The 20,621-nt window shown below is 43.7% G+C and overlaps 1 protein-coding gene across 1 annotated transcript; it reads left to right on the top strand.

The window, feature by feature from the left end:
* The first annotated feature begins 617 nt into the window (after nt 1–617).
* MINPP1 (multiple inositol-polyphosphate phosphatase 1) lies at nt 618–18,190 on the top strand. The gene is made up of 5 exons (XM_035138141.2): nt 618–1,327; nt 5,501–5,698; nt 8,509–8,606; nt 9,429–9,562; nt 17,643–18,190. The coding sequence occupies exons 1-5, from the start codon at nt 727–729 to the stop codon at nt 18,052–18,054; spliced, it is 1,443 nt and encodes a 480-aa protein (XP_034994032.1). The 5' UTR covers nt 618–726; the 3' UTR covers nt 18,055–18,190.
* Nucleotides 18,191–20,621: the final 2,431 nt, after the last annotated feature.

Here is a 20,621-nt window from a genome sequence, read left to right as displayed (position 1 = left end):
TGAGGATACTAGGACTGGACTGCATTGCAAGGTTGTTGTTAACCACCCACTCAGCCTTGACCGCAGCTTCAAATGAGCACAGGGCTACTTTGAGCCATGGTGGTAGGGGAGGTGGGGAGTCTAAACATATCTAAAATAACAGCGTTGGCATCAGCCAAAGTACATTCAACCTGCAGTCAAAGCAGCCTTATAATAACTGTTGTTTATTTCTAAAAAGACCCTCAGTATGATGTGCTTATTTTGCACAATCATTCCACCTTCCCAAGGCGTTGAATGGACTTGAGAGAACAAGAGAAAAGGAAGAAAACACGATAGTAGTAAAGGAGGGGCGCTTATTTCTGTTCAGCTGCCCTGTCGCTTTGGGAAGATCTTGTCAGGCTTCCTCAGCCTGCCTCAGCCGGTCCCCGAGGAGGCTGAACGCCACTTAGGGCTGGGCACTGTTGTATATAGGATGGCGGGGGGGGGGGGGAGAGCAACAACCGCCATCTTGCTTGAGGGAGCCAGTGGCTTAAAGCGTTTAGAAGTCATGCGGTGAGGTGGCCATTTTGGGTGAGGGCAAACAGAAAGTGGGAGGGGAGTAGCCGACCAATCAGCGGAAAGGAAAGCCAAAGCGCGGAGGGGGAGGCCGCCGTGGCTCGACTTCCTGCGTGGGCTTCGCGCTTTGCGCCGGAGATGCGCTCTGGGCACCGCTCTTAGGAGGAGAACAGCTGCTTCCCTGCCGCTCTCATGCTGCGCCTCGGCGGCTGCCTCTTGCTGCTGCTACCGCTGCTCTTCCTCCTGGCGCCGGGGCCCGCCGAGGGGGAGGCGGAGGCGGCGGCCGAGAGGCTGAGCCCTTACTTCGGCACAAAGTCCCGCTACGAGGAACTGCACCCGGAGCTCCTGCGGGACCCGCTGTCGCTCGGGCCGCCGCAGCCGGGCTTCCCGCTACCGCCGGCTTCCTGCGCCCCGCTGCAGCTCGGCGCCGTCTTCCGCCACGGCACCCGCTTCCCGACGCGCAAGCAGATCCAGAAGCTGGGCCGCCTCCACCAACTCATCCAGGGAAACGCCGGCAAATGCAGCGCCAACGCTAGCGCCGCCTCCCGCCTGGCGCGCTGGACTATGTGGCTCCGGCCGGAGATGGACGGCAAGCTGGCCCCTCGTGGGCGCCGAGACATGGAGATGCTGGCCAGGCGCCTCGCCGGCCGCTTCCCCAGCCTTCTGGCCCGGAACCGACGCTTCTCCTTCGTCAGCAGCTCCAAGCACCGGTGCCTGGATAGCGCCGCCGCCTTCCGCGAAGGGCTCCGGCAGGCGCTCGACGGCCAGCTGCAGGGCACGTCCCAAAAGCATGGTGAGAGTAACCCTGCATCCTTCCCACTCCCAGGAAGCCGTCCATTCTCTTTCTGCTTCATTGTAACCTGCATGGGCGTAGCTAGGATTTATGTTAGTGGGGGCGGGACACCCACCTGCCATCGTCCTGAAATGTCTCAACGACAGGTTTTTTTATCACTTTCTTTTGACCCCAAAAGTGATTCTGCAATTTCTACTTTCAGTTAAGTATTTGGAGGGGCGACTGCCCCCCTGCTCCCCACCCCCAGCTATACCCATGATGACTGATGGCACTATGGGGTGCAGAGGTCAGGACCATTTAAAGACCCCGAGGCAGCAATAATGTACCCACTTACTATTTCTTTTATTATTAATTATTATTATTTGCACTTATTAGGCACTTTAGGCAAAGAAAAAGCATCAAATGAAATGAACCACGTGAAAGCAGTTTGGGGCCTGGGATTAAGTGGCATCATTTAATTCAGTGGGAGAAGGTTGTCAGTAGAGAAGCCTAGATTTGCAATATGAGACACAACCCCCCCCCCCAGCAGATACAGAGGAAAAGAATTAAATTAGAACACACCCCATCCACTTCTAAAAGGCCACACAGATAGTTAAAGGCCCAGGCTGGCGTCTAAATATATATAATCATGGCGTCAGGCAATCCTTTCTGGAGAAAGCATTCTGTAAGTTGGGAGGCACTGCAGAAAAGGCACCTTCTTGTGTTGCCACCCTCTGGGCCTCTCATGGAAAAGTCCTGCAATGTTGATCGCAGGGTCTGGGTCTGTTCAAACGGAGAGAGGCTGCCCTGGTGGTATTGCAGTTTTGAACCATTTAAGACTTTATAGGTCAAAACCTGCAATTTGAATTGGGCCGGAAACTAATTGGCAGCCAGTGCAGTTGGGCCAGGATTGGTGTTGTATGTTCAAATGGTCTGGCCCTATGAGCAACCTGGCTGCCAGATGTGAGCCCCACAGATAATGTGTTGCAGTAATCTAACGTAGAGGTTGCCAGAGCATAGATGGCAGAAGTTAGGTTATCCCTGTCCATGGGCCACCAGCTAAAGCAGATGGAAGACACTTTGTGCCACCCAGGCCACCTGAGCCTCAAGCAACAGCATAGGATCCAGAAGTACCCCCAAGTTGCATACCTGCTCCTTCAGAGGGAGTGTGTAACCCCATCAAGAGCAGGCAACCTCCCATCCATCGGTTCTAGGGAACTACCCACTAACAATGCCTCGTTCTTATCTGGATTGAGCTTAAGGAAGCTGAGTTTTGTCCAAGCTCGCATGGAGTTCAGCCACACCACCACCCTGATGAAGACCAACATCTTGGGTTAAGATATTGCCACCATCAGCATTGAGGTGGTAGACAATTTTGACTACCTGGGCTCCACCTTAACCAGCAACCTTTCCATCGATGCTCAGCTGGACAAGCGCATTGGCAAGGCAGCCACGGCAATGGTTTCCCTCTTCATAAGGGTATGGGAGAATGTGATGCTAACAACCAATGACAAGATGAAGGTCTATCGGGCTTGTATGTTGAGCAGGCTGCTTTATGGAAGTAAGTTCATGGGTAACTTATACCCAACAGGAGCAATGCCTCAGTGCCTTCCATATGCATTGCATCAGGTAGATTTTGGACAGCGTCTCAAATAAAGGTGTGCTCTCCCAAGCCCACATTCCCAGCATGTTCATAGTTCTGTCTCAGTGCCATCTGCACTGGCTTGGTCATATATACAGAATGGAAGATGGCACGATCCCCAAAAGGGAGCTGTCACTAGACCTGTTGGCAAACCAAGTCTGCATTACAACATGACACAAAGGCTGGCAACATCAGTCCCATCATATGGAATCCCTTGCAGATGATTGGAGTGCCTGGAGAAAGACAGACAGGTTGTGCATTTACAGCAGTGACCAGAGGAGGAATGACCACTCCGAGGAACGCAGAGAGAAGAAACGCCATAGTACATCTGCATCAGCGCAGCCAGACTCCTTCATCTGCCCCAGCTGCAATAAAACATGTCTCTCCCTTACTGGTCTCTACAGCCACAGCATATTTTTTTATTGATCTTGTGCTTACTCAAGCTGTTTTTCCAAAAACTGCCAAAAACCATACACTCCCATTTTACATTTTTGAGGATTATTTAACAAATCACAAAATCCCTGCATCTTACATGTGGCCGCTATCCCGCAGAACCTTTAGATTAAATCTTATTCCACAACAGAAATTATGCTGAGGTGTCTATGACTATCATTCTCTAACCTTGTTCCTCAAAAGTTAGTCTCACTCTCCCCCCTGCACCTTCGTTAGGTTGGATTTTCAAAAACGTTTGTGTGTGTGTGTGTTTGCTTTTGTTATTGTATGAAAAGAAACTTACTGTACAGAGATAGCACTTACTACTAATAATACATGGCAGATATGCTTGCATAGGACCTAACATGATACTCAGTATAGACTGGAAATGTTGACATTTAAGACATTATGAAATATATTGCAGTATATTTAAACATACAAGTTTTGGTAATATTAAGGAAATTTAAAATGAATAAATAAAGTGAAAATATTTTATGCAAGCCACTTCAATGATTAAGTGATATACTAATTGTTTTAAATAAACAAATAACATAAGACACGCTGTTGGTAACTGGATAGTACTATGTATGCCAGCAGTTAAAACTACAGTGGAACCTCGGTTTACAACTACCTCTGTTTATGAACGCCTCTGTTTGCGAACGCCGTGGACCCGGAAGTGTTTACATCCGGGTTCTGCGGCGTCGGATGCGCATATCGCGCATGCGCAGAAGCGCTCTATCAGCGCTTTGCGCACGCGCAAAAGCGTGCCTTCGGGGAGCGAATGCCTCCATTTACGAACGCCTCCGTGGAACGGATTGTGTTTGTAAACCGAGGTTCCACTGTAATCTTGAACCAAAGGCTCAAAGCATGTGGGCCATTCGTTCCTTGCTCACGATAAAAAACAGTGCACACCGAGAACTGCAACCAACAGATTGAAAAACCAATATGATTGATGTCAGAGTAGGTTAAATTTACGTGTGATTTTCATATTAATTGTTACACAGAAGATAGGCATGTTGAAACACATTAAACATTCTGAGGTAGTGTATTATGTTTATATGTAGGAACTGGGGGAGAGGAAGATCAGTCTCAGATTTTTTTGCTGGGCTTTCAGGTAGGGGCACTCAGAATGCTATGAGCTGTAGCACAAAGTTGGGAGATAAGGAATAATGGATGTCTAGGCACTGAGCAAAATCACTTCCTTAAGTTCCAAGTGCCCAGAAGTGAGGGGTGGTAGTTACTGGGTAGATAATCATAATTTTTTCAACTAGGAAAAGTGTAGAGCTCAGTATTTGGAAAGCATAAAATAAGAGCAGACCAGGATTGTTCAGGTGGTTGATTTTAGTGAGACCCTGAATAGTGTCAGGCAGGCCATTGCCTGTGATGACTTCATAGTCCCTTGTTTCTAGAATCAAACCCACAATATTCTTTCCGCAAACCGTTCGTTTAGTTTACTTTTAGCAGGGTATTATATTGATAGAGGATTTCACAGAACCCTTGGTTTCAGAACCCTTTTGAGAAATTCTGTGCAAAATGCTTTATATAAAAAAGCATATGCCCCCTGTAGTTTCCTTGAAGCAACTACCTTTAACTCAGTGTTTGACAGAAGATTATTCAGTTTTAAGAGTGTTTCCGAGCACAGTTCAAAGTGTTGGTGCTGACCTTTAAAGCCCTAAACGGCCTCGGTCCTGTATACCTGAAGGAGCGTCTCCACCCCCATCATTTAGCCCGGACACTGAGATCCAGCGCCGAGGGCCTTCTGGCGGTTCCCTCACTGTGAGAGGCAAAGCTACAGGGAACCAGGCAGAGGGCCTTTTCGGTAGTGGCGCCTGCCCTGTGGAACGCCCTCCCATCAGAGGTCAAGGAGATAAACAACTACCTGACATTTAGAAAACACCTAAAGGCAGCCCTGTTTAGGGAAGTTTTTAATCTGTGATATTTTAATGTATCTTGCTATTTGTTGGAAGCCGCCCAGAGTGGGTGAAATCTAGCCAGATGGGCGGGGTATAAATAATAAATAAATAATAATAATATGTTGCAACGTGCTTGCTTTTGCGAATTTATATTCCATTTTAAAGCAACTTATGACATTTAATAACCTTTTAACCTTTCATTTTCAGCCACAACGACAGAAGGAATTGAAACCAATGACAAACTGATGAGGTTTTTCGATCTATGTGAAAGATTTGTTAAATATATAGAAGACAATGATACAGCCATGCATGAGCTGGATGCCTTCAAGGAAGGTCCAGAGATGAAGGAAGTAGTGGGGAAAATTGCAAATACCTTGTGTCTACCAGTGAATGACTTAAACGCAGGTAATGTTCTTTTATCAGCTTCTTACCTGTTTTCAGTTATGAGGAGCAAATACAGTAAGCAGTAAACATAAAGATCTGTTGATAAAGCATTAAAGTTTAACTTCTGTTGAACCTGACTGGAGGACATAAAATATTTACTTCCCCCCCCCCCCCAGGTTTCTTGTTTTCATTTTCATCACTTTTAGGGACTGGTTCACATAAGTTAAAAGTTGCTGCTCACATATTCCAAAGTATCTCAGTTGCATGCATTATATGACTCTCGCAAGTGCAGAGATGCACACTTGTGCCACGCAGAGCAAAAACTGAAGCCTAGTTCATGTTTCTGTGGTAGCCTGGAGAGAGCAGACAGTCGTGCTCCATTGAGACACACTCTTAGAAGTATTGAAGATGCTTGGGAAAATTTGTACGATGAAGTGCGGAATGCAGAAAGGAAATGGCCTATCAACTCTTGCATGCGGTTTTCAGGTAATGGTGCACACATGCCTATTTCACTGCTACAGTGCTTTTTTTTTTTTAACTACAAAACATCCACTACCAGCAAGCTCTGTAGCTAGTAACTAACAATATCCATGTCATGAGCCATTATCAACATTGTCTTCTAATAAGCTTTATTTTGGTGTGTGGCACAAGCTACTGGTGTCGGCACCCTTTCAAGAACCTCTGTAGGAAGAGCAAACAACTAAAACTATCTACCACAAGAGCTGCAACTTCTCCAAAAATTGTGCCTAGAAGAAATGTACAACTACTGTAGTTCTCTGTACCCAGCAGATATCTACCCACAACTGACTGCTGCCAGAGTTGTTTAAAGAACATCTGGTGGTGAAACATAGAGGAAGGATGTTTGTGGGTGATTTTCTTTGTAAGTCTGTTTCAGATGTTTGGGGCTACCTAAAGGAATGCTTTGGCTTGTGGTCAAACACTTAAGAAGCATGAGAAACCAACTATCGTGTACAAGTTCTTTGTGGCAACCTTTCCCCCCTTCCTGGGCCACAGGCTAACTTTATTAGATTTTACCAAGAAGAAAGTATTTTCTTGAGAAAAGAGAGGTCCTCATCCTGCTGTTGTTGTACAAACTTTATGGATCCAGATGGTGATAGTGTTTTTTTCCCGGGGGGGGGGGAGGTGCAGGGGTATGCGTACCCCTAAACATTTTGTGAATCTAAGTTTGGCCTCATTGAGGGGGAGTATTTCAATATAAGTAGGAAAATGAGAGTAACCCCTAAACATATTTTTAGAAGAAAAGCGCTGGTGATAAATATTCCACATAACTTTGTGAATCCAGATGGTGTTAGGTATTCCAGTCTGCACTAAAAACCTACATACACCCAGTTTAGTGGGACACAGATGAACAGTGAAATGGGCATCTGGATGTGCATTTGCATTAATTATTTGCATTAATTATTTGCATTATGGATCTCCTGTTTTTCAAGTTTTCAAGTACATAAAAACAGCATAAAAAGTCCTTTCTGTCTCACTCTTGAATTCATTAGGCAAGGGATTTTGAGCCATAATTGGTGGAGGAGGAGCTCAAAGATATGCAGATATAAATGCAGTAAAGAAGGTCAATGTCATATGATATAGTATTGACACTTCCGTAACTCCCAAGTTCTGAAACATCTCTCTCCTGTTACGGAGTGTAACTAAGCATTATCCTGTTACTAAATGTGCATAGATGCAGTTTTGACAGTTTCATTTGTCACTTGCCTTTTCTACAGATTGGGTTCTGGTGTCCTTTTTCACTTGACCATCTGAACTAACTAAAGAATATTGAGTTTCCTGTAGTGTGCATGCAACAATGATTTCTAGTTACTTTAATCATAACCCTGCTAAGAGTGATTGAAACAAGAGCAGGTGGTAAGATGTTGTCTGAGTATATTCACTTATAGGATGCATGTTGTTGTTTTTTTTACAGAATATATGATTATGATTCTTTCAATGGTAGAAAGGTTACCATGCTAAGTTTCATCTAACAGCCTTAAAAACGAGGCTTATATTTATACACGTTGCAATTTTAATTAAGTTGAGTTTTTGAACAAGTTTGTGAATATTTTCAGAAGCACTGCATGAATAAAACACTCCAGGCACTGATGTGTTCCTGCTCATATGAATCCAATCAAATAATTTCATTGCAAATATTTAATACCCACCATGTATTCCGTGTTTATGTTAAAACATATGTTAAAAACATGCTTGAAGTACATAAAACTCCCACATTCACTAGCTCATTTCTTTTTGCTTACAGTTTGTAGTGTATTATATGTATTGATTCCAGGGATGCAGAAGACTACAGATAAACCAGTGGACCCATTTGTGGAATTGCAAGCATAGTTCTTGCACGTCACCCCTCTGTTTGTGCCAGGGATAGGGGAATTTCTTGCCTGCAGGCTAGATCTAGCTCCTGGTGCCTTTGGAACCATTCTGTCTCATCCCTCTTTGCCCCTCCTTGACACAGTAATTAGTCTAGAAAATAGCTTATGGTTGCTATATCAAAGCCTAATTGATATCCAGAGAAAATAATGGCCTTGCCCACGCTTGTTATCCATTTCCCAAGATGTTATCCCTGAGGAAATGCGACTCTCAGCATACAAAAGGTTCCCTAGCCTTGTTCTATACGCAGGACTTGGTTCCAAGATTGTATCTCTTTTACAATCTTGATACCTTCATAGCAGTTTTATAAAGGGGCGTTTCGTTCACCTCTGACATGGTCCTTGTGTGTTGCCCTTTCTGCGTAAACATTTCATTGATGGCTTGTGGCATCCTACCTGATGTACTGTCGGTGTGTTGCTAACTGTTGCTTTTCTTTACAACAGATTTGGTTCAGGTGGCATTTTTCACTTGCTCATTTGAGCTGGCCATAAAAAACATTAGCTCCCCCTGGTGTTCGCTCTTCAGTGAAGAAGATGCCAAGGTAGGTACTGTGTACACATCTGCAACCTCCTTAACGAAAGAAGTGGAGAATTCAATGTTACTCAAGAGTAGAGCCACTGAAATTAATCAGCATTACTCGGCTGTCCATTAATTTCAGTAGTCTACCTGAAATCTGGCACTCACTTAACATGATTTAATTTGACCAAAACAGCTACTGCGGCAGGAGAAGTGCTAGCACATCTGGTACTACCATGGTTTGGTTTTGGGGAGTATCATTTAATATTCTTGCTCTCATTAGATACCCTCTCCTATTCTGGCCCAACCTTCCAGCCTGTCATCCTGAGCATCTGCATGTAGACACCTAGGGTAACAGATGCATATATATTGGCTATTTTCAGTCTCTTTCTAAGGAACACTAAATTCCTAAAAGTAGCACCTGCTTTTAACAAGGGTCATAACTAATGTCTTTAGTGTTAGCTGCACCTATTGACTTCACTCCTGTGCAGGAAAACAGTCCTTTGTCTACCTTTTCACTCATATTCCTATTAGATTGTAGACTTCAGGGCTCAGTCCCATTTGCTGTTCCTGGCTTGCCCCTGGGAGGCAGCAACTGCAGTGTTATAAAGGCAGGTCTCTTCCAAAGCATTTGCTCCTGTTTGCAATGGTGGTGGGGAGGGAAGAGGAAAGGACCCATGGCCTGAGGTGGAAAACAGGATATCCATCTATATTGATGAGTAGGTACAAATAGTTATATGAAAGTTTGTGTGTGCTGGAATGGCCTGCCTGCAATTTACTAAATCTCATATTTTTGCGTGTAAAATAATCCTTCTTTGTAACAACTTTTAAATGTGTGTGATACCAGGTACTTGAATATCTGAATGATCTGAAGCAGTACTGGAAGAGAGCTTATGGGTATCCTATCAACAGCCGCTCCAGCTGCATTCTTATGCAGGATATCTTCAAACATTTGGACCAGGCTGTTACAGAGAGTAAAAGGTAAACGTTTGGTGGTGGTGAGAAAACACATACTCTGTTTCGTGACCCCATTCTGGGTGCCACTAAAATGGTTCCACCTTCTTGAATGTGCCACAGCTGCTATTTGTGGAATGATCAATATATGTAAGCATTCTTTTTTGTGTTTTAAAAGACCAAGATATGTGTGTGTGTGTGTGTCACAGAGCTTTCCAAACTTTTCATGTTGGTGACACACTTTTTAGACGTGCATCATTTTGTGACACAGTAATTCAGTTCTACTAGCTAACCAGAGGTTAAACTAACCCCTTTCCAGCCCTGGGAGGAGCGCAGGGAGCATTCACACAACACACCCACACACTGCAGCTAACACACTAAAGTAGTGCAACACACAATTTGAAAAGCTCTGGTGTAGCAGTTGGTGGGTGAAGAGGACAGGGAATGTTGCACTGGGTGGGGGAACCTTTTTCTGCCCAAGGGTTGCCCCTCTTCCTACAGCCAGGCAAGCATAAAGCATCGTAGTTCAAGGACACATTCTACCCGGCCAAAAGCACTAGAGGCCACAGAGCAGGGACCTAGGGAGGAGGCCCGGAAAGTGTCCTGAAAGTCAGATACAGATGCTTACAAAACAAGAGGATGATTTATTGAGAGAAGTGTCTTTTACATTTAAATTCGATTGAATTGCTGTGGTCACAGTTAGGTATTTTATTTGGCTTGCAATCCACTTATGACTGATTTCCCACTTCAGTTTGGATCTGTGGCAAAACCTTCCTTCAGTTTGTTTCTGGATTCCTGGATATCAAACACATGACTATAACTTTTTATATTCTAACTTGAGTAGAGAACATATGGTGCCCATTCTTTAGTGAGCATTTGTTTTTATTCATTTGCAGAAAGGCTATATGACTTCCCACCAAACATTATCCCAGTTTTTAGTGCACTTCCCCATCACTTTCCTTACTGCAAGAAGTCATTAAAAAAATATGGATTTGTTGCACCAGAGCACTTTAAATTGTGCAGACCTAAATATCCATAAGCTATTGAATCCCTCTTGAAAAATAGTGGCAGTCTGTAGGCAGCTATTGTTAAACAACAAAAAGCAGGAGATCCCAGTTATGAATTGCCTGTGTTATGTCTAAATTTGCTATACAGTACGTAATTAGGAGCTCTGTGAAACAGTGCTGTTCCTTTTCCTAACAGTTGATGGCAGTATAAACAGAAGATGTTAATCTAAATTTTCAATAGGTTTCTCTTAACTAAGCTTAGTAAACCAAAGTACCTAATTGCCTCTTTCACCTACCAGCTTTTCTGAATACTGATCCTGACAAGGGAGCAGAGGGCAGCTGTTGCCTTCTATGGAGGGTGAGTTGAGACACAGGGAGACAAAGTGACTTGCCGTATGTGACACCTAGAATCGAGTAGATAAGTTTAACTTCCAGCCACTAATCCCCAATTAAAGCTGCAGCTAGATGAGATAACATATGCAGAGCTAATGTAAAATAAGCATTCTCATACCTCATTCAAAATAGCAAGCCATTTTTAATCTATAATTTTCCTATTAAAATGTACTTTTAGTATGGAATAGTAAAATATTTAAATCAGCGTTACTTGTACCAAGAGGCAAACAGTTGTTTCCCACAACGCGGATTAATGTTTAAAAAACATTGTGAAATCATCTGAAGTCTTAAACACTGTTATAATTTGGGGTTGAACTTAATTTTCTTCCATGTGAAGGTAACATTTTGAGAAGTACCCATCTCTAGATAAATCCCATGGACTTTGATTCTCCATCTTGAATCTTTGTTTAGTTTTATGAACAAGGATCTTGTTTGCTAGTGACAGAACCTTGCGTAGCTTACTGCCGACAGATGACCAGACATTTGACTAAGCCAGGCATAGGCAAACTCGGCCCTCTGTATGTTTTGGAACTACAACTCCCATCATCCCTAGCTAACGGGACCAGTGGTCAGGGATGATGGGAGTTGGAGTCCCAAAACATACGGAGGGCCGAGTTTGCCTATGCCTGGACTAAACTACATAGAAACATACAATTGTAGAGTTGGAAGGGACCCCAAGTGTCATCTAGTTTAGCCCCCTGCAATGCAGGAATCCCAACCAAAGCGTCCATGGCAGATGGATAGTTGCTTCTTCATAGTTTCTCTCACATCACTTCGTAAATTGTTTCCCCCCTTCAGAATTTTAATTTGTATGTGTTATGTTTATTATAAGGTTAACACCTGCCTTAATCAATAGAGTGACCATATTCTAAGGAAAGCACTGCCTCTGTGCTTTTTAGCTGAGGAGGGAATTTCAGCAGGTGCAGCCTATCCTATGCAAGGATAAGAGACACTTCGCCTGCTTTAATCTTCTACACAACTTTTAAACGTTCAGAAGTTCAATTGGGTTATTCAGCATTGTCATTCCTTAATACCTTATGACCAAGGGTTTATTTGAATCAGTGGAGGTGTGTGTGTGTGAGAGAGAGAGAGAGAGGGGGGGGGGGAGGAAGGAAGGAAGGAAGGAAGGAAGGAAGGAAGGAAGGAAGGAAGGAAGGAAGGAAGGAAGGAAGGAAGGAAGGAAGGTTCTCTTCAGTGACTCGGAGGGATCACTATTTGACATCAGAAGACAGCCTTATTATTGCCCCCCATATGAGATATGCTTCTGTGTGTATTAATCTTCGTGTGTTTAGGGATTAGCTTTGTTTGGAATGGCTTTATGGAATGTTTAATTATATAACCTTGTAAAGATTTTAAAGAGCTCTAAACAGTTTAGGGGAGAAAATGAATTGTCCCAACCACAGCGAGTTTAAAAACTTCATCCTGAGGTTGAAGAACAGCTTCGCTCATTTGATTCCTATTGGAAGTTAAGACTCCACTTGGTGGACCATAGCCACAGCCTCAGCTTCTGAACATGCACACTGAACATTTCAAAGCCCTTTGAAGTGAATGGTTGCGCTTCAGTTGTGGATTCCATTTATTTTTACAAAGGAACAGCCATGTTTTTAGTCCTCTTGCATGCTACAGATATTGAAGGAGCAATGGCAGTCCTCGTAGTTAGAATCATAGAATTGCAGAGTTGGAAGGTATCCTGAGGTTCATCTAGTCCAACTATACCTGCCAACCCAATGACTTTTGTGAGGCTATCAGCTGGCAACTGATGTTTGAATAGAGATAATACTTTACATTCTCTTCCTTACTGAGAACAGTACAGAGATAAGAGCTGTTTGGTTGTCATCGGGCCAACAGGTGGTAGGTAGGGCAGCATTAGGGTTGGTTTGAGAATTTAGTGTTGAGTTGTGAGTGCCAAGCTCCGTCACCATTGCCTTATAAGCTTGGTGCCAATTTCTGCCTGTTTTTTTGTCTTCCTGTGTAGTGCTGCTTTACAGGCATAACGGAACGCAGTAAGACATGTGTGAGTAAAGACATGCACAGGCTTACACTGTCAGATACTTTTCAGAAGGACAGGGAGATGCAGAGCAAGAACTGAAGACATTACCGCTATAGTCAGGCATTCAGATGGCGCCAGTGTTATTTCATCAGATCTGGCCTTTGCCAATACAGTGTCCTTCAACTGCTCTAGGGCTACAAGGACTACAACTCCCAACATGCCGGCTGGAATTGAGTTTTACAGTGAGCTTTCTTCTTCATTGCAGCTTAGAAATGAGAGGGTAGCATCTAGTTATAATATCATTTCAAAAGGCATTAGGTAGTCAACAGAAGGAGTAACAGGAGTCCTTTAACAACGATTGAAGTTGCAATTATGTTCTCTGGTTATGGGTATATACACCTTCCTTCTTCTGAGTCATACCATCGGTCCATCTTTGAGAACAATGTTCCTCAGCCTTCGGTTCCCAGATGACGTTGGACCACGACAACATCCCTGACCACTGGCTAACTGGATAGATGGGAGTTGTAATCCAACAACATCTGGGGATCCAAGGTTGAAGAACGCTGCTCTAGAGCGTGGGTGGGGAATCTTTTCCAGGGGCCATATTGAAAGCTCCCACCTCCTCTCATGGGCCATCATGACAGGTAGATGGGGCCCAATGGGAACTCCGATCCCTGCAGGCTTCCTGATTTGCACTGACAGCAAGCCTTGCTTTGTCAAGAAACAATAGAGAGTGCTCTATAAGGCTCCTAATTGTTGACAAACACGTCTCTACCTGCTCCACACTTAACATCGCAGATAATATCAGGTGTCAGGCAGGTTGGTGTGGCTTGGGGGAAATGGCCTCATAGGCCAAACTGGAACCCATGCTGGGCCTGACTAGACTTGTAGGCCAGAGGTTACCCATCTCTGCTGTAGAGTCTAGACTGGGACTGGTGGCATTTGAAGTCCAAAACATCTGGAGCAGGCTTCCTCAAACTCAGCCCTGTAGTTTTAAGACTACAATTCCCATCATCCCTGAACACTGGTCCTGCTAGCTAAGGATCATGGGAGTTGTAAGCCAAAAACATCTGGAGGGCCGAGTTTGAGGAAGCCTAATCTGGAGAGTGCCAGATTGACCAGCCCTGTATTATGTATTGTGACTTGCAGCAGCTCGCCCAATAGCGAGGGATAGGTTTTAGGGCAGGGGTCCCCAAACTACGGCCCAATTGGCCTCCCAATCCGGCCCGCGACGACCCCCGCCGCCCGCTGCCGCCGCCCGCTCTTATGGCGCGCAGCGCGGCAGCGATCTTCAAAACCGGCAAAAAATCGCCGAAAATCCTTTGTGCGCATGCGTATGGGCCTCTCCCGACCCAGAAGAGGTCATTTCCGATGCACCTCCGGGTCAGGGGAGGCCCATACGCATGCGCACAAGCAATTTTCGGCGATTTTTCCCCGCCCGTGTGCGTGTGCGCATGCGCATGGGCGCGCACTCCCCTGCCCTCCGGCCCGAAGCCCGGTAAGTCTGGGGACCCCTGCTTTAGGGTTTCTGAATACATCTTGACAGCTTGGTGGCGAGGTATTCTGTGTGCTGAATTGACTTTGGGATACCCACTTCTGATTCTTTGAAACAGAAATAAAACTTTAAAATGACAGCATGTAAATTCAGATTTGATTGTTTTCCGGTATCTCTTTACTGAATGGGTTTGTACGTTACTCCCAAACTCTTTATTACATTCTCTACAACCTAGAGAATTTTAGATGCAGTGGACTATCTCATTAGGTATTAAACTCCTGAGTTCATGCTTGAGAGAAACGCCTTCTTTCTTAACCAGTCAGACACTGCCTTCATTTGTGGGTGAGGTTTTTAAGCTGGCAGCCTACAGACGAAAATGCCTAAATCACCTTTTGCCCAAAGTAAAAGAACAAAGATCTGTTTGCTGTGATAGTTTACTAAACAGGAAGCAATTTGTGCTGTTCTTTTTAGATGTCAGGTGTTGGCAGAAGCATTTCGGCTCCCGGAATTTTGATACTGATTTCTGATCAGTGTTCAAAAATGCACGGGAGCACATTGGTAGAGGCTTCATTTATTTGAGTTTTATGTTGGAGTTACCTAGCTTATTCTTATGTGCCTCATTAGGCTATGCATCAGAAAAACCTTAATGTAAGAAGCACTAGCCACATGGCAGAGGGCTACGGGAAGCAATGACTTTGCTAAAGGAGGCATCTCACCAAACAGCTAAAATGTTCATCCTGACCAAAGACTAAATTCACTTGTGTTGGTTTTCTTAATAAAATAAAGAAAAGAAAGAAGGAAATTTGGTATTTGTTGCTTGCATTGGGTCAGTAATTGTGGGAAAAGGGATATTGTCTACCTTCATTTCCTTATGTAAAAACAGTTTTAGTCTGGCTTCTTGGGCTTGCTAAATCACAACATGGTGATTTTAAAAAATAAACGGTGGGAAATTTCTTCTGTACTACCCTACCATAAGCACAAAAATATGTACTGTATATGAATTCTTGGAGAAATGACTAATCTATCCTATTTCCTTAAAGCTTGCCACCTGTTATAAAGAACTGAGGATATAACATAACTTACGCAGTACTTTATTATGTCAAAGTGTCATTTTTAAACTTCTAAAACAGGATACTTCAAAGCATTCTTCTCTAAATGGGACAGGTCAAACAAGTAGTTGCATTTTATTTCCTTTTTGATGTTACAGGTTAAACCTCAAAGCAGTTTACAAAAAGATAAAACAATAAATCTGAGAAAAATCCACAACCATACTTCAAAGCATACAAAGAATAAAAATACTGGAGTTGACATTCTGCTTTCCTATAACATGAGCACATGGAATCATGAATAACGTGGTCATGGGATCTTGGACCTTTAAATTTTCAAAAAAATATATTAACTATGAATAGTAGTTGTCAGGGATTATTGTAACTACTCCTGAGTAACGACCTTCCACCTGCTTGTCTTTCAGAAGTCTTTATCAGTGCACATTATTTACAGTGTAGTGAGCGGTCGGTTTCATGTCTCCTCATTCCGAATCAGAATCCGGCACTGCCCCCTTCCGCGATTTGGACCAACATAAAAGCCTCGGGACAGTGAATCTCCTCCCCTTTCTCCTCCTTCTCAATTCCGGACTTGGGTGGAAGGGTCTGCGTTCTGCCTGTGTCCTCTCCTCTCTTTCCCTCTCCCTCTCTTCCTGCCTGTGGAGCAGGGGCTCCTGGATGTTGCCAGAGGTCTGGCACTCCCTTTCTGTCTCCTGACTTTCCTCATCCATCCCTTCGCTTTCATGACTGCTTGGAAATGGGCTGCTTCGGATGAAAGGGGGGGGATCTCTACAAGCCCTCCCCCTTACAGTAGTGATTAACAGTTTTGGGGAGAATAAACTAGATAGCTGCTTTTGCATTACTTTTTTATATTGAATTTTCACCGTGGTTACATAAGCAACATAGACGCTTTAGGAACTTACAATCTGAAATGAAACAGGCATTTGGTCAGTTGACTGTCAAGGTGGAGGAGTGTAGATCATGGGCAGAGATAAAATGAGAAATGGGAGTCAAAATATAGGTTGAGTAGGGGCAGAGAGAGCTCTTGAAGGCCGGGCTTTCTACTGACTATAGAAGATCATGGGAAGCCAGGGAAGGAAACAAATAATGTGGTCAGATCAGTGACAAATGAGAATAATTTTGGTTTTAGTTTCTCGATAGACAGGAGAGGACTAAAATGTGAAAGAGGAAGAGGTCAGAGGGCTTACATGAACCAGAGTTGTAGCCACGAGGACAGAGAGGAACAGTTGGCTTTTTAGTATGTTGTACAGGGAGAAAGGTCCATAACATGGCCTTCTAAACAGGTGGGTAGCAGTGGAGAGAAACTAATCCAAGATAAGCTGTGACACTTTGCCTGGACGATAGGATGAATGAAGTAGTCGCCATTTGTGTGCCAAAAAAAAAAAAATCATTACAGAGTGAGTGCTTCTTGTGCATCACCCGTAGATGAGTTGTGAGCTGCACATTCTCTGCTTTGCCATTCATTCTCTTTAGAGCAGGCACCCCCAAACTGCGGCCCTCCAGATGTTTCGGCCTACAACTCCCATGATCCCTAGCTAACAGGACCAGTGGTCAGGGATGATGGGAATTGTAGTCCAAAACATCTGGAGGGCCGAAGTTTGGCGATGCCTGCTTTAGAGAATTGCTCTCTTCCACTGCACCCCAATACCACATGATCTCAGCTGTAACTGCAGGCCATCTCTAACCAGGAATGAGATTGAACTTTGATATCTTCTAGTTCTTTTTTATAAATAACGTATTATTATTATTATTATTATTATTATTATTATTATTATTTTAAAAAATGATTTTGAGACCAAGTGTTTTTAGCAGTCAAATGCCATTCCTATGGTTCAGACCACCACAAGTAAAACAACTCTTTTACAGTAGCATAGTTTGCTTATTCTTATAACTATACAGTAGTTGTGCCGCACTGCTTGGGACTCAGCTACATTAGTCAAAAAACAGCGTTTTGAATGTGTTGTAAACATGCAACACCAGATGGTGCTGGAGAGTAAAAAGCCCCTACCGTATGTGATTTTTCATAGCGTTTTCTTTTCTCTTTTGTTATAATGATTTAATTTCTGACTTATTTATAGCGTGTTTTTCCCCCTATATGTAGATCCACCCTTAGATTCATCTGACTAACCATCTTTTGCCTGGCTTTTAAACTTTCTAGCTCGAAGCCTATTTCCTCTCCCGTGATCCTCCAGTTTGGACATGCAGAAACCCTTCAACCTCTCCTTGCTCTCATGGGCTTCTTCAAAGACGAAGAGCCTCTTAAAGCTAACAACTACCACAGGCAGATGCATCGGAAATTTCGTAGTGGCCGCATCGTCCCTTATGCTGCAAACCTGTTGTTTGTGCTTTATCACTGTGATCAAGCCACAACTCCAAAGGAAGAGTACAAGATCCAGATACTGCTGAACGAGAAGCTGATGCAGTTTCCGCACACGGGAGAAACAGTTGCTTTGTACACTGACCTGAAAAACCACTATAATGAAGCCCTTCAAAATTGTCACTTTTCCGAAGTGTGCGACATGCCAAAAAATACTACTGAAGGTGATCTGTATGTAAAGGCCTCAAAATAGAGGAAGAGTTTTTGTGTGTGGAAATGTTTGATAAAATGTAGCTCTTTTGCTTTTGCTACTTTTAGGAGGAAGATGTACCATTACACTTTAAAAAACAACTTAAAAAACAATTCTGAAATTCAAAAACAAATATACAGGACATCTCAAAACATTCAAACAAACTTTGGAAGCTGTTTCTGGAGAAGAGCTGCCTTTTTTAGGATCAAGAATGATCTAGGTGTAACCAGATGGTATTTGGCATGCAGTTTACTTCATAGCTATGCCAGTTATTTAATGTGAATAGTTTGGAAGTTACTGTGGATCTCTTTTGCTGCTTCACTGGAATATTTACTTGTGAATACAGCCTCTTATGTACAAACATCTCCTATGTACAAGCATCTCTTATATAAGATTCCAGGTGGTTTTCATGGTTATGTTTTACAAAAATAATTGGTTTTTGCCAAGTATTTTGGAGATCTTGCATAAAGGGTTGCATCTAGTTAAGTTATACTCAAAAATAGTCCATTGAAATAATGGACTTTACTAATTACTTATTTTAATGGGTCTGCTCTGAATATGACCTCATTGCGCACAACCCCAAAATTGTAAAGCAATAGGAGAATACTGGTGCTGCTTAATCTATTTTCATAATTCAGTCTTTTTTGTGTTTTGTTTTGGTAGCTTTTGCCCAGCAATAATGTAGTTCTGTGGCTGCCAAAAAGAGGGGTGGTATGTTTGCTATTTGGGCAGATGCCAGCCTGTGATGGGCATTCAGGTATTCTATAATAATAACATTGAAGAGAAGGGGGTCGCTGCTTTGAGTTCAGCATCAAAAAGAACAAAATTATTCAGCTAGGGAGAGTACAGTCGTACCTTGGAAGTCGAACGGAATCCGTTCTGGGAGCCCGTTCGACTTCCAAAACATTCAGAAAACAAAGTGCGGCTTCTGATTGGCTGCAGGAAGCTCCTGTAGCCCATCAGAAGCCCCGTCAGACGTTCGGCTTCCAAAAATAGTTCGCGAACCGGAATAGTCACTTCTGGGTTTGCGGCGTTCGGGAGTCAAAACATTTGAGAACTTAGCTGTTCAGAAACCCAAGGTATTACTGTAGTGCACAGTGCACATTTTAAAGAGAAAACTCATAATGCTTTAATATTGCTTCCCCTTTTAAATCCATTCTTGGGTGTGGTTTCCATATGTAAACTGTAAAGAGACTGCTTTTCCCAACTAAAAATATTTAATCATGCATTGAAGCAGGAATTACTGTAGGTTTTTCAGAATTGAAAATACTATTATCACCTCAGTCTTGGCTTTTTTTTTGGTCTGTTTCTCTATAGCTTTTTTTCATTCCTATGAACCATTCCTTGAAACTGGAGTGTGTGTGTTTAGTGAGGCACTATCTTGGATACAGTGTTAATAAACACTTTGAAGATTTTTGGGGTTGTTTTTTTTTACCAAGAGTTGCTGCTAAAAAACCCATGCTTTTAAGAAAAATAATAAAGAACATATATCCATAAAAGAGACTGCATCATGGTTATACAGTGTGCAGTGTATCTGTGTGTTAAATTGCTGGTCTATAACATGAGATGCCATGCAGCACTATTTTGTAGGGAGCTCTTTCTAAAGAGAAGGTTTTACTGACAATTTGGGGGGTGGGGAGGGGAGGTTCTTAGTGGGGGTTGTCAGGTGAACAAACCTGTAAGGATAGGTCTGTTGACATTGAAGTCCTGTCTATCCAGTTCCACAGGATAAACGAAATGTAGCATATCGCATGATAAAGCTGTTTTCATACTGGATGAATACTGTATAAGTATTTGTGAACAGTGTGGTTGCTAAGGTGTGTGCTTACAGTGTAGCCCAGGGGTCCCCAGACTTACCGGGCTTCGGGCCGACCGCGCGGCGGGCTGGAGGGCAGGGGAGTGCGCGCGCAGCGGGCCAGAGGGCGGGGGAGTGCGCGCCCGTGCACATGCGCACACGCACACGGTCGGAAAAAAATCGCCGAAAATCACTTGTGTGCATGCGTATGGGCCTCCCCCGACCCGGAAGTGCATCGGAAATGACCTCTTCTGGGTCGGGAGAGGCCCATATGCATGCGCACAAAGGATTTTCGGCGATTTTTTGCCAATTTTGAAGATCGCCGCCGCGCGCCGTAAGAGCGGGCGGCTGCAGCGGGCGGGGGGGGGGGTCGTCGCGGGCCGCATTGGGAGGCCAATTGGGCCGCATACGGCCCGGGGGCCGTAGTTTGGGGACCCTGGTGTAGCCTTTTGTGTGCCTGTAATTCAGTTTACGATTTCAAACTACTCCTGCATATCATACAATGGTTTGGTTGCTGTATAACAAAGGAGGGGAAACTTCATGACAGTACTTCATGGCTGTTTAAACACCTCAAATGTTGTCAGATAGCTAAATCATGCCATTCAAAAAAACCTTTTTTTTTTAAAGCAAACATTAAAAAGTAATTCTTGGACTGATTTGTCTCATTTGTTAAATGCAGGATAGACGTTTTGGCTTAAGGCATGATATGCACCATACAGACCTAAAATGTGGGGAGTGGTCATTTCAAGTGAAAGAAGAGCAAACGAGAGAGGCT

Source organism: Zootoca vivipara, chromosome 5, assembly GCF_963506605.1.
Source record: "Zootoca vivipara chromosome 5, rZooViv1.1, whole genome shotgun sequence".
Lineage (NCBI taxonomy): Eukaryota > Metazoa > Chordata > Lepidosauria > Squamata > Lacertidae > Zootoca > Zootoca vivipara.
This window is presented reverse-complemented; position numbering and strand designations above follow the sequence as displayed.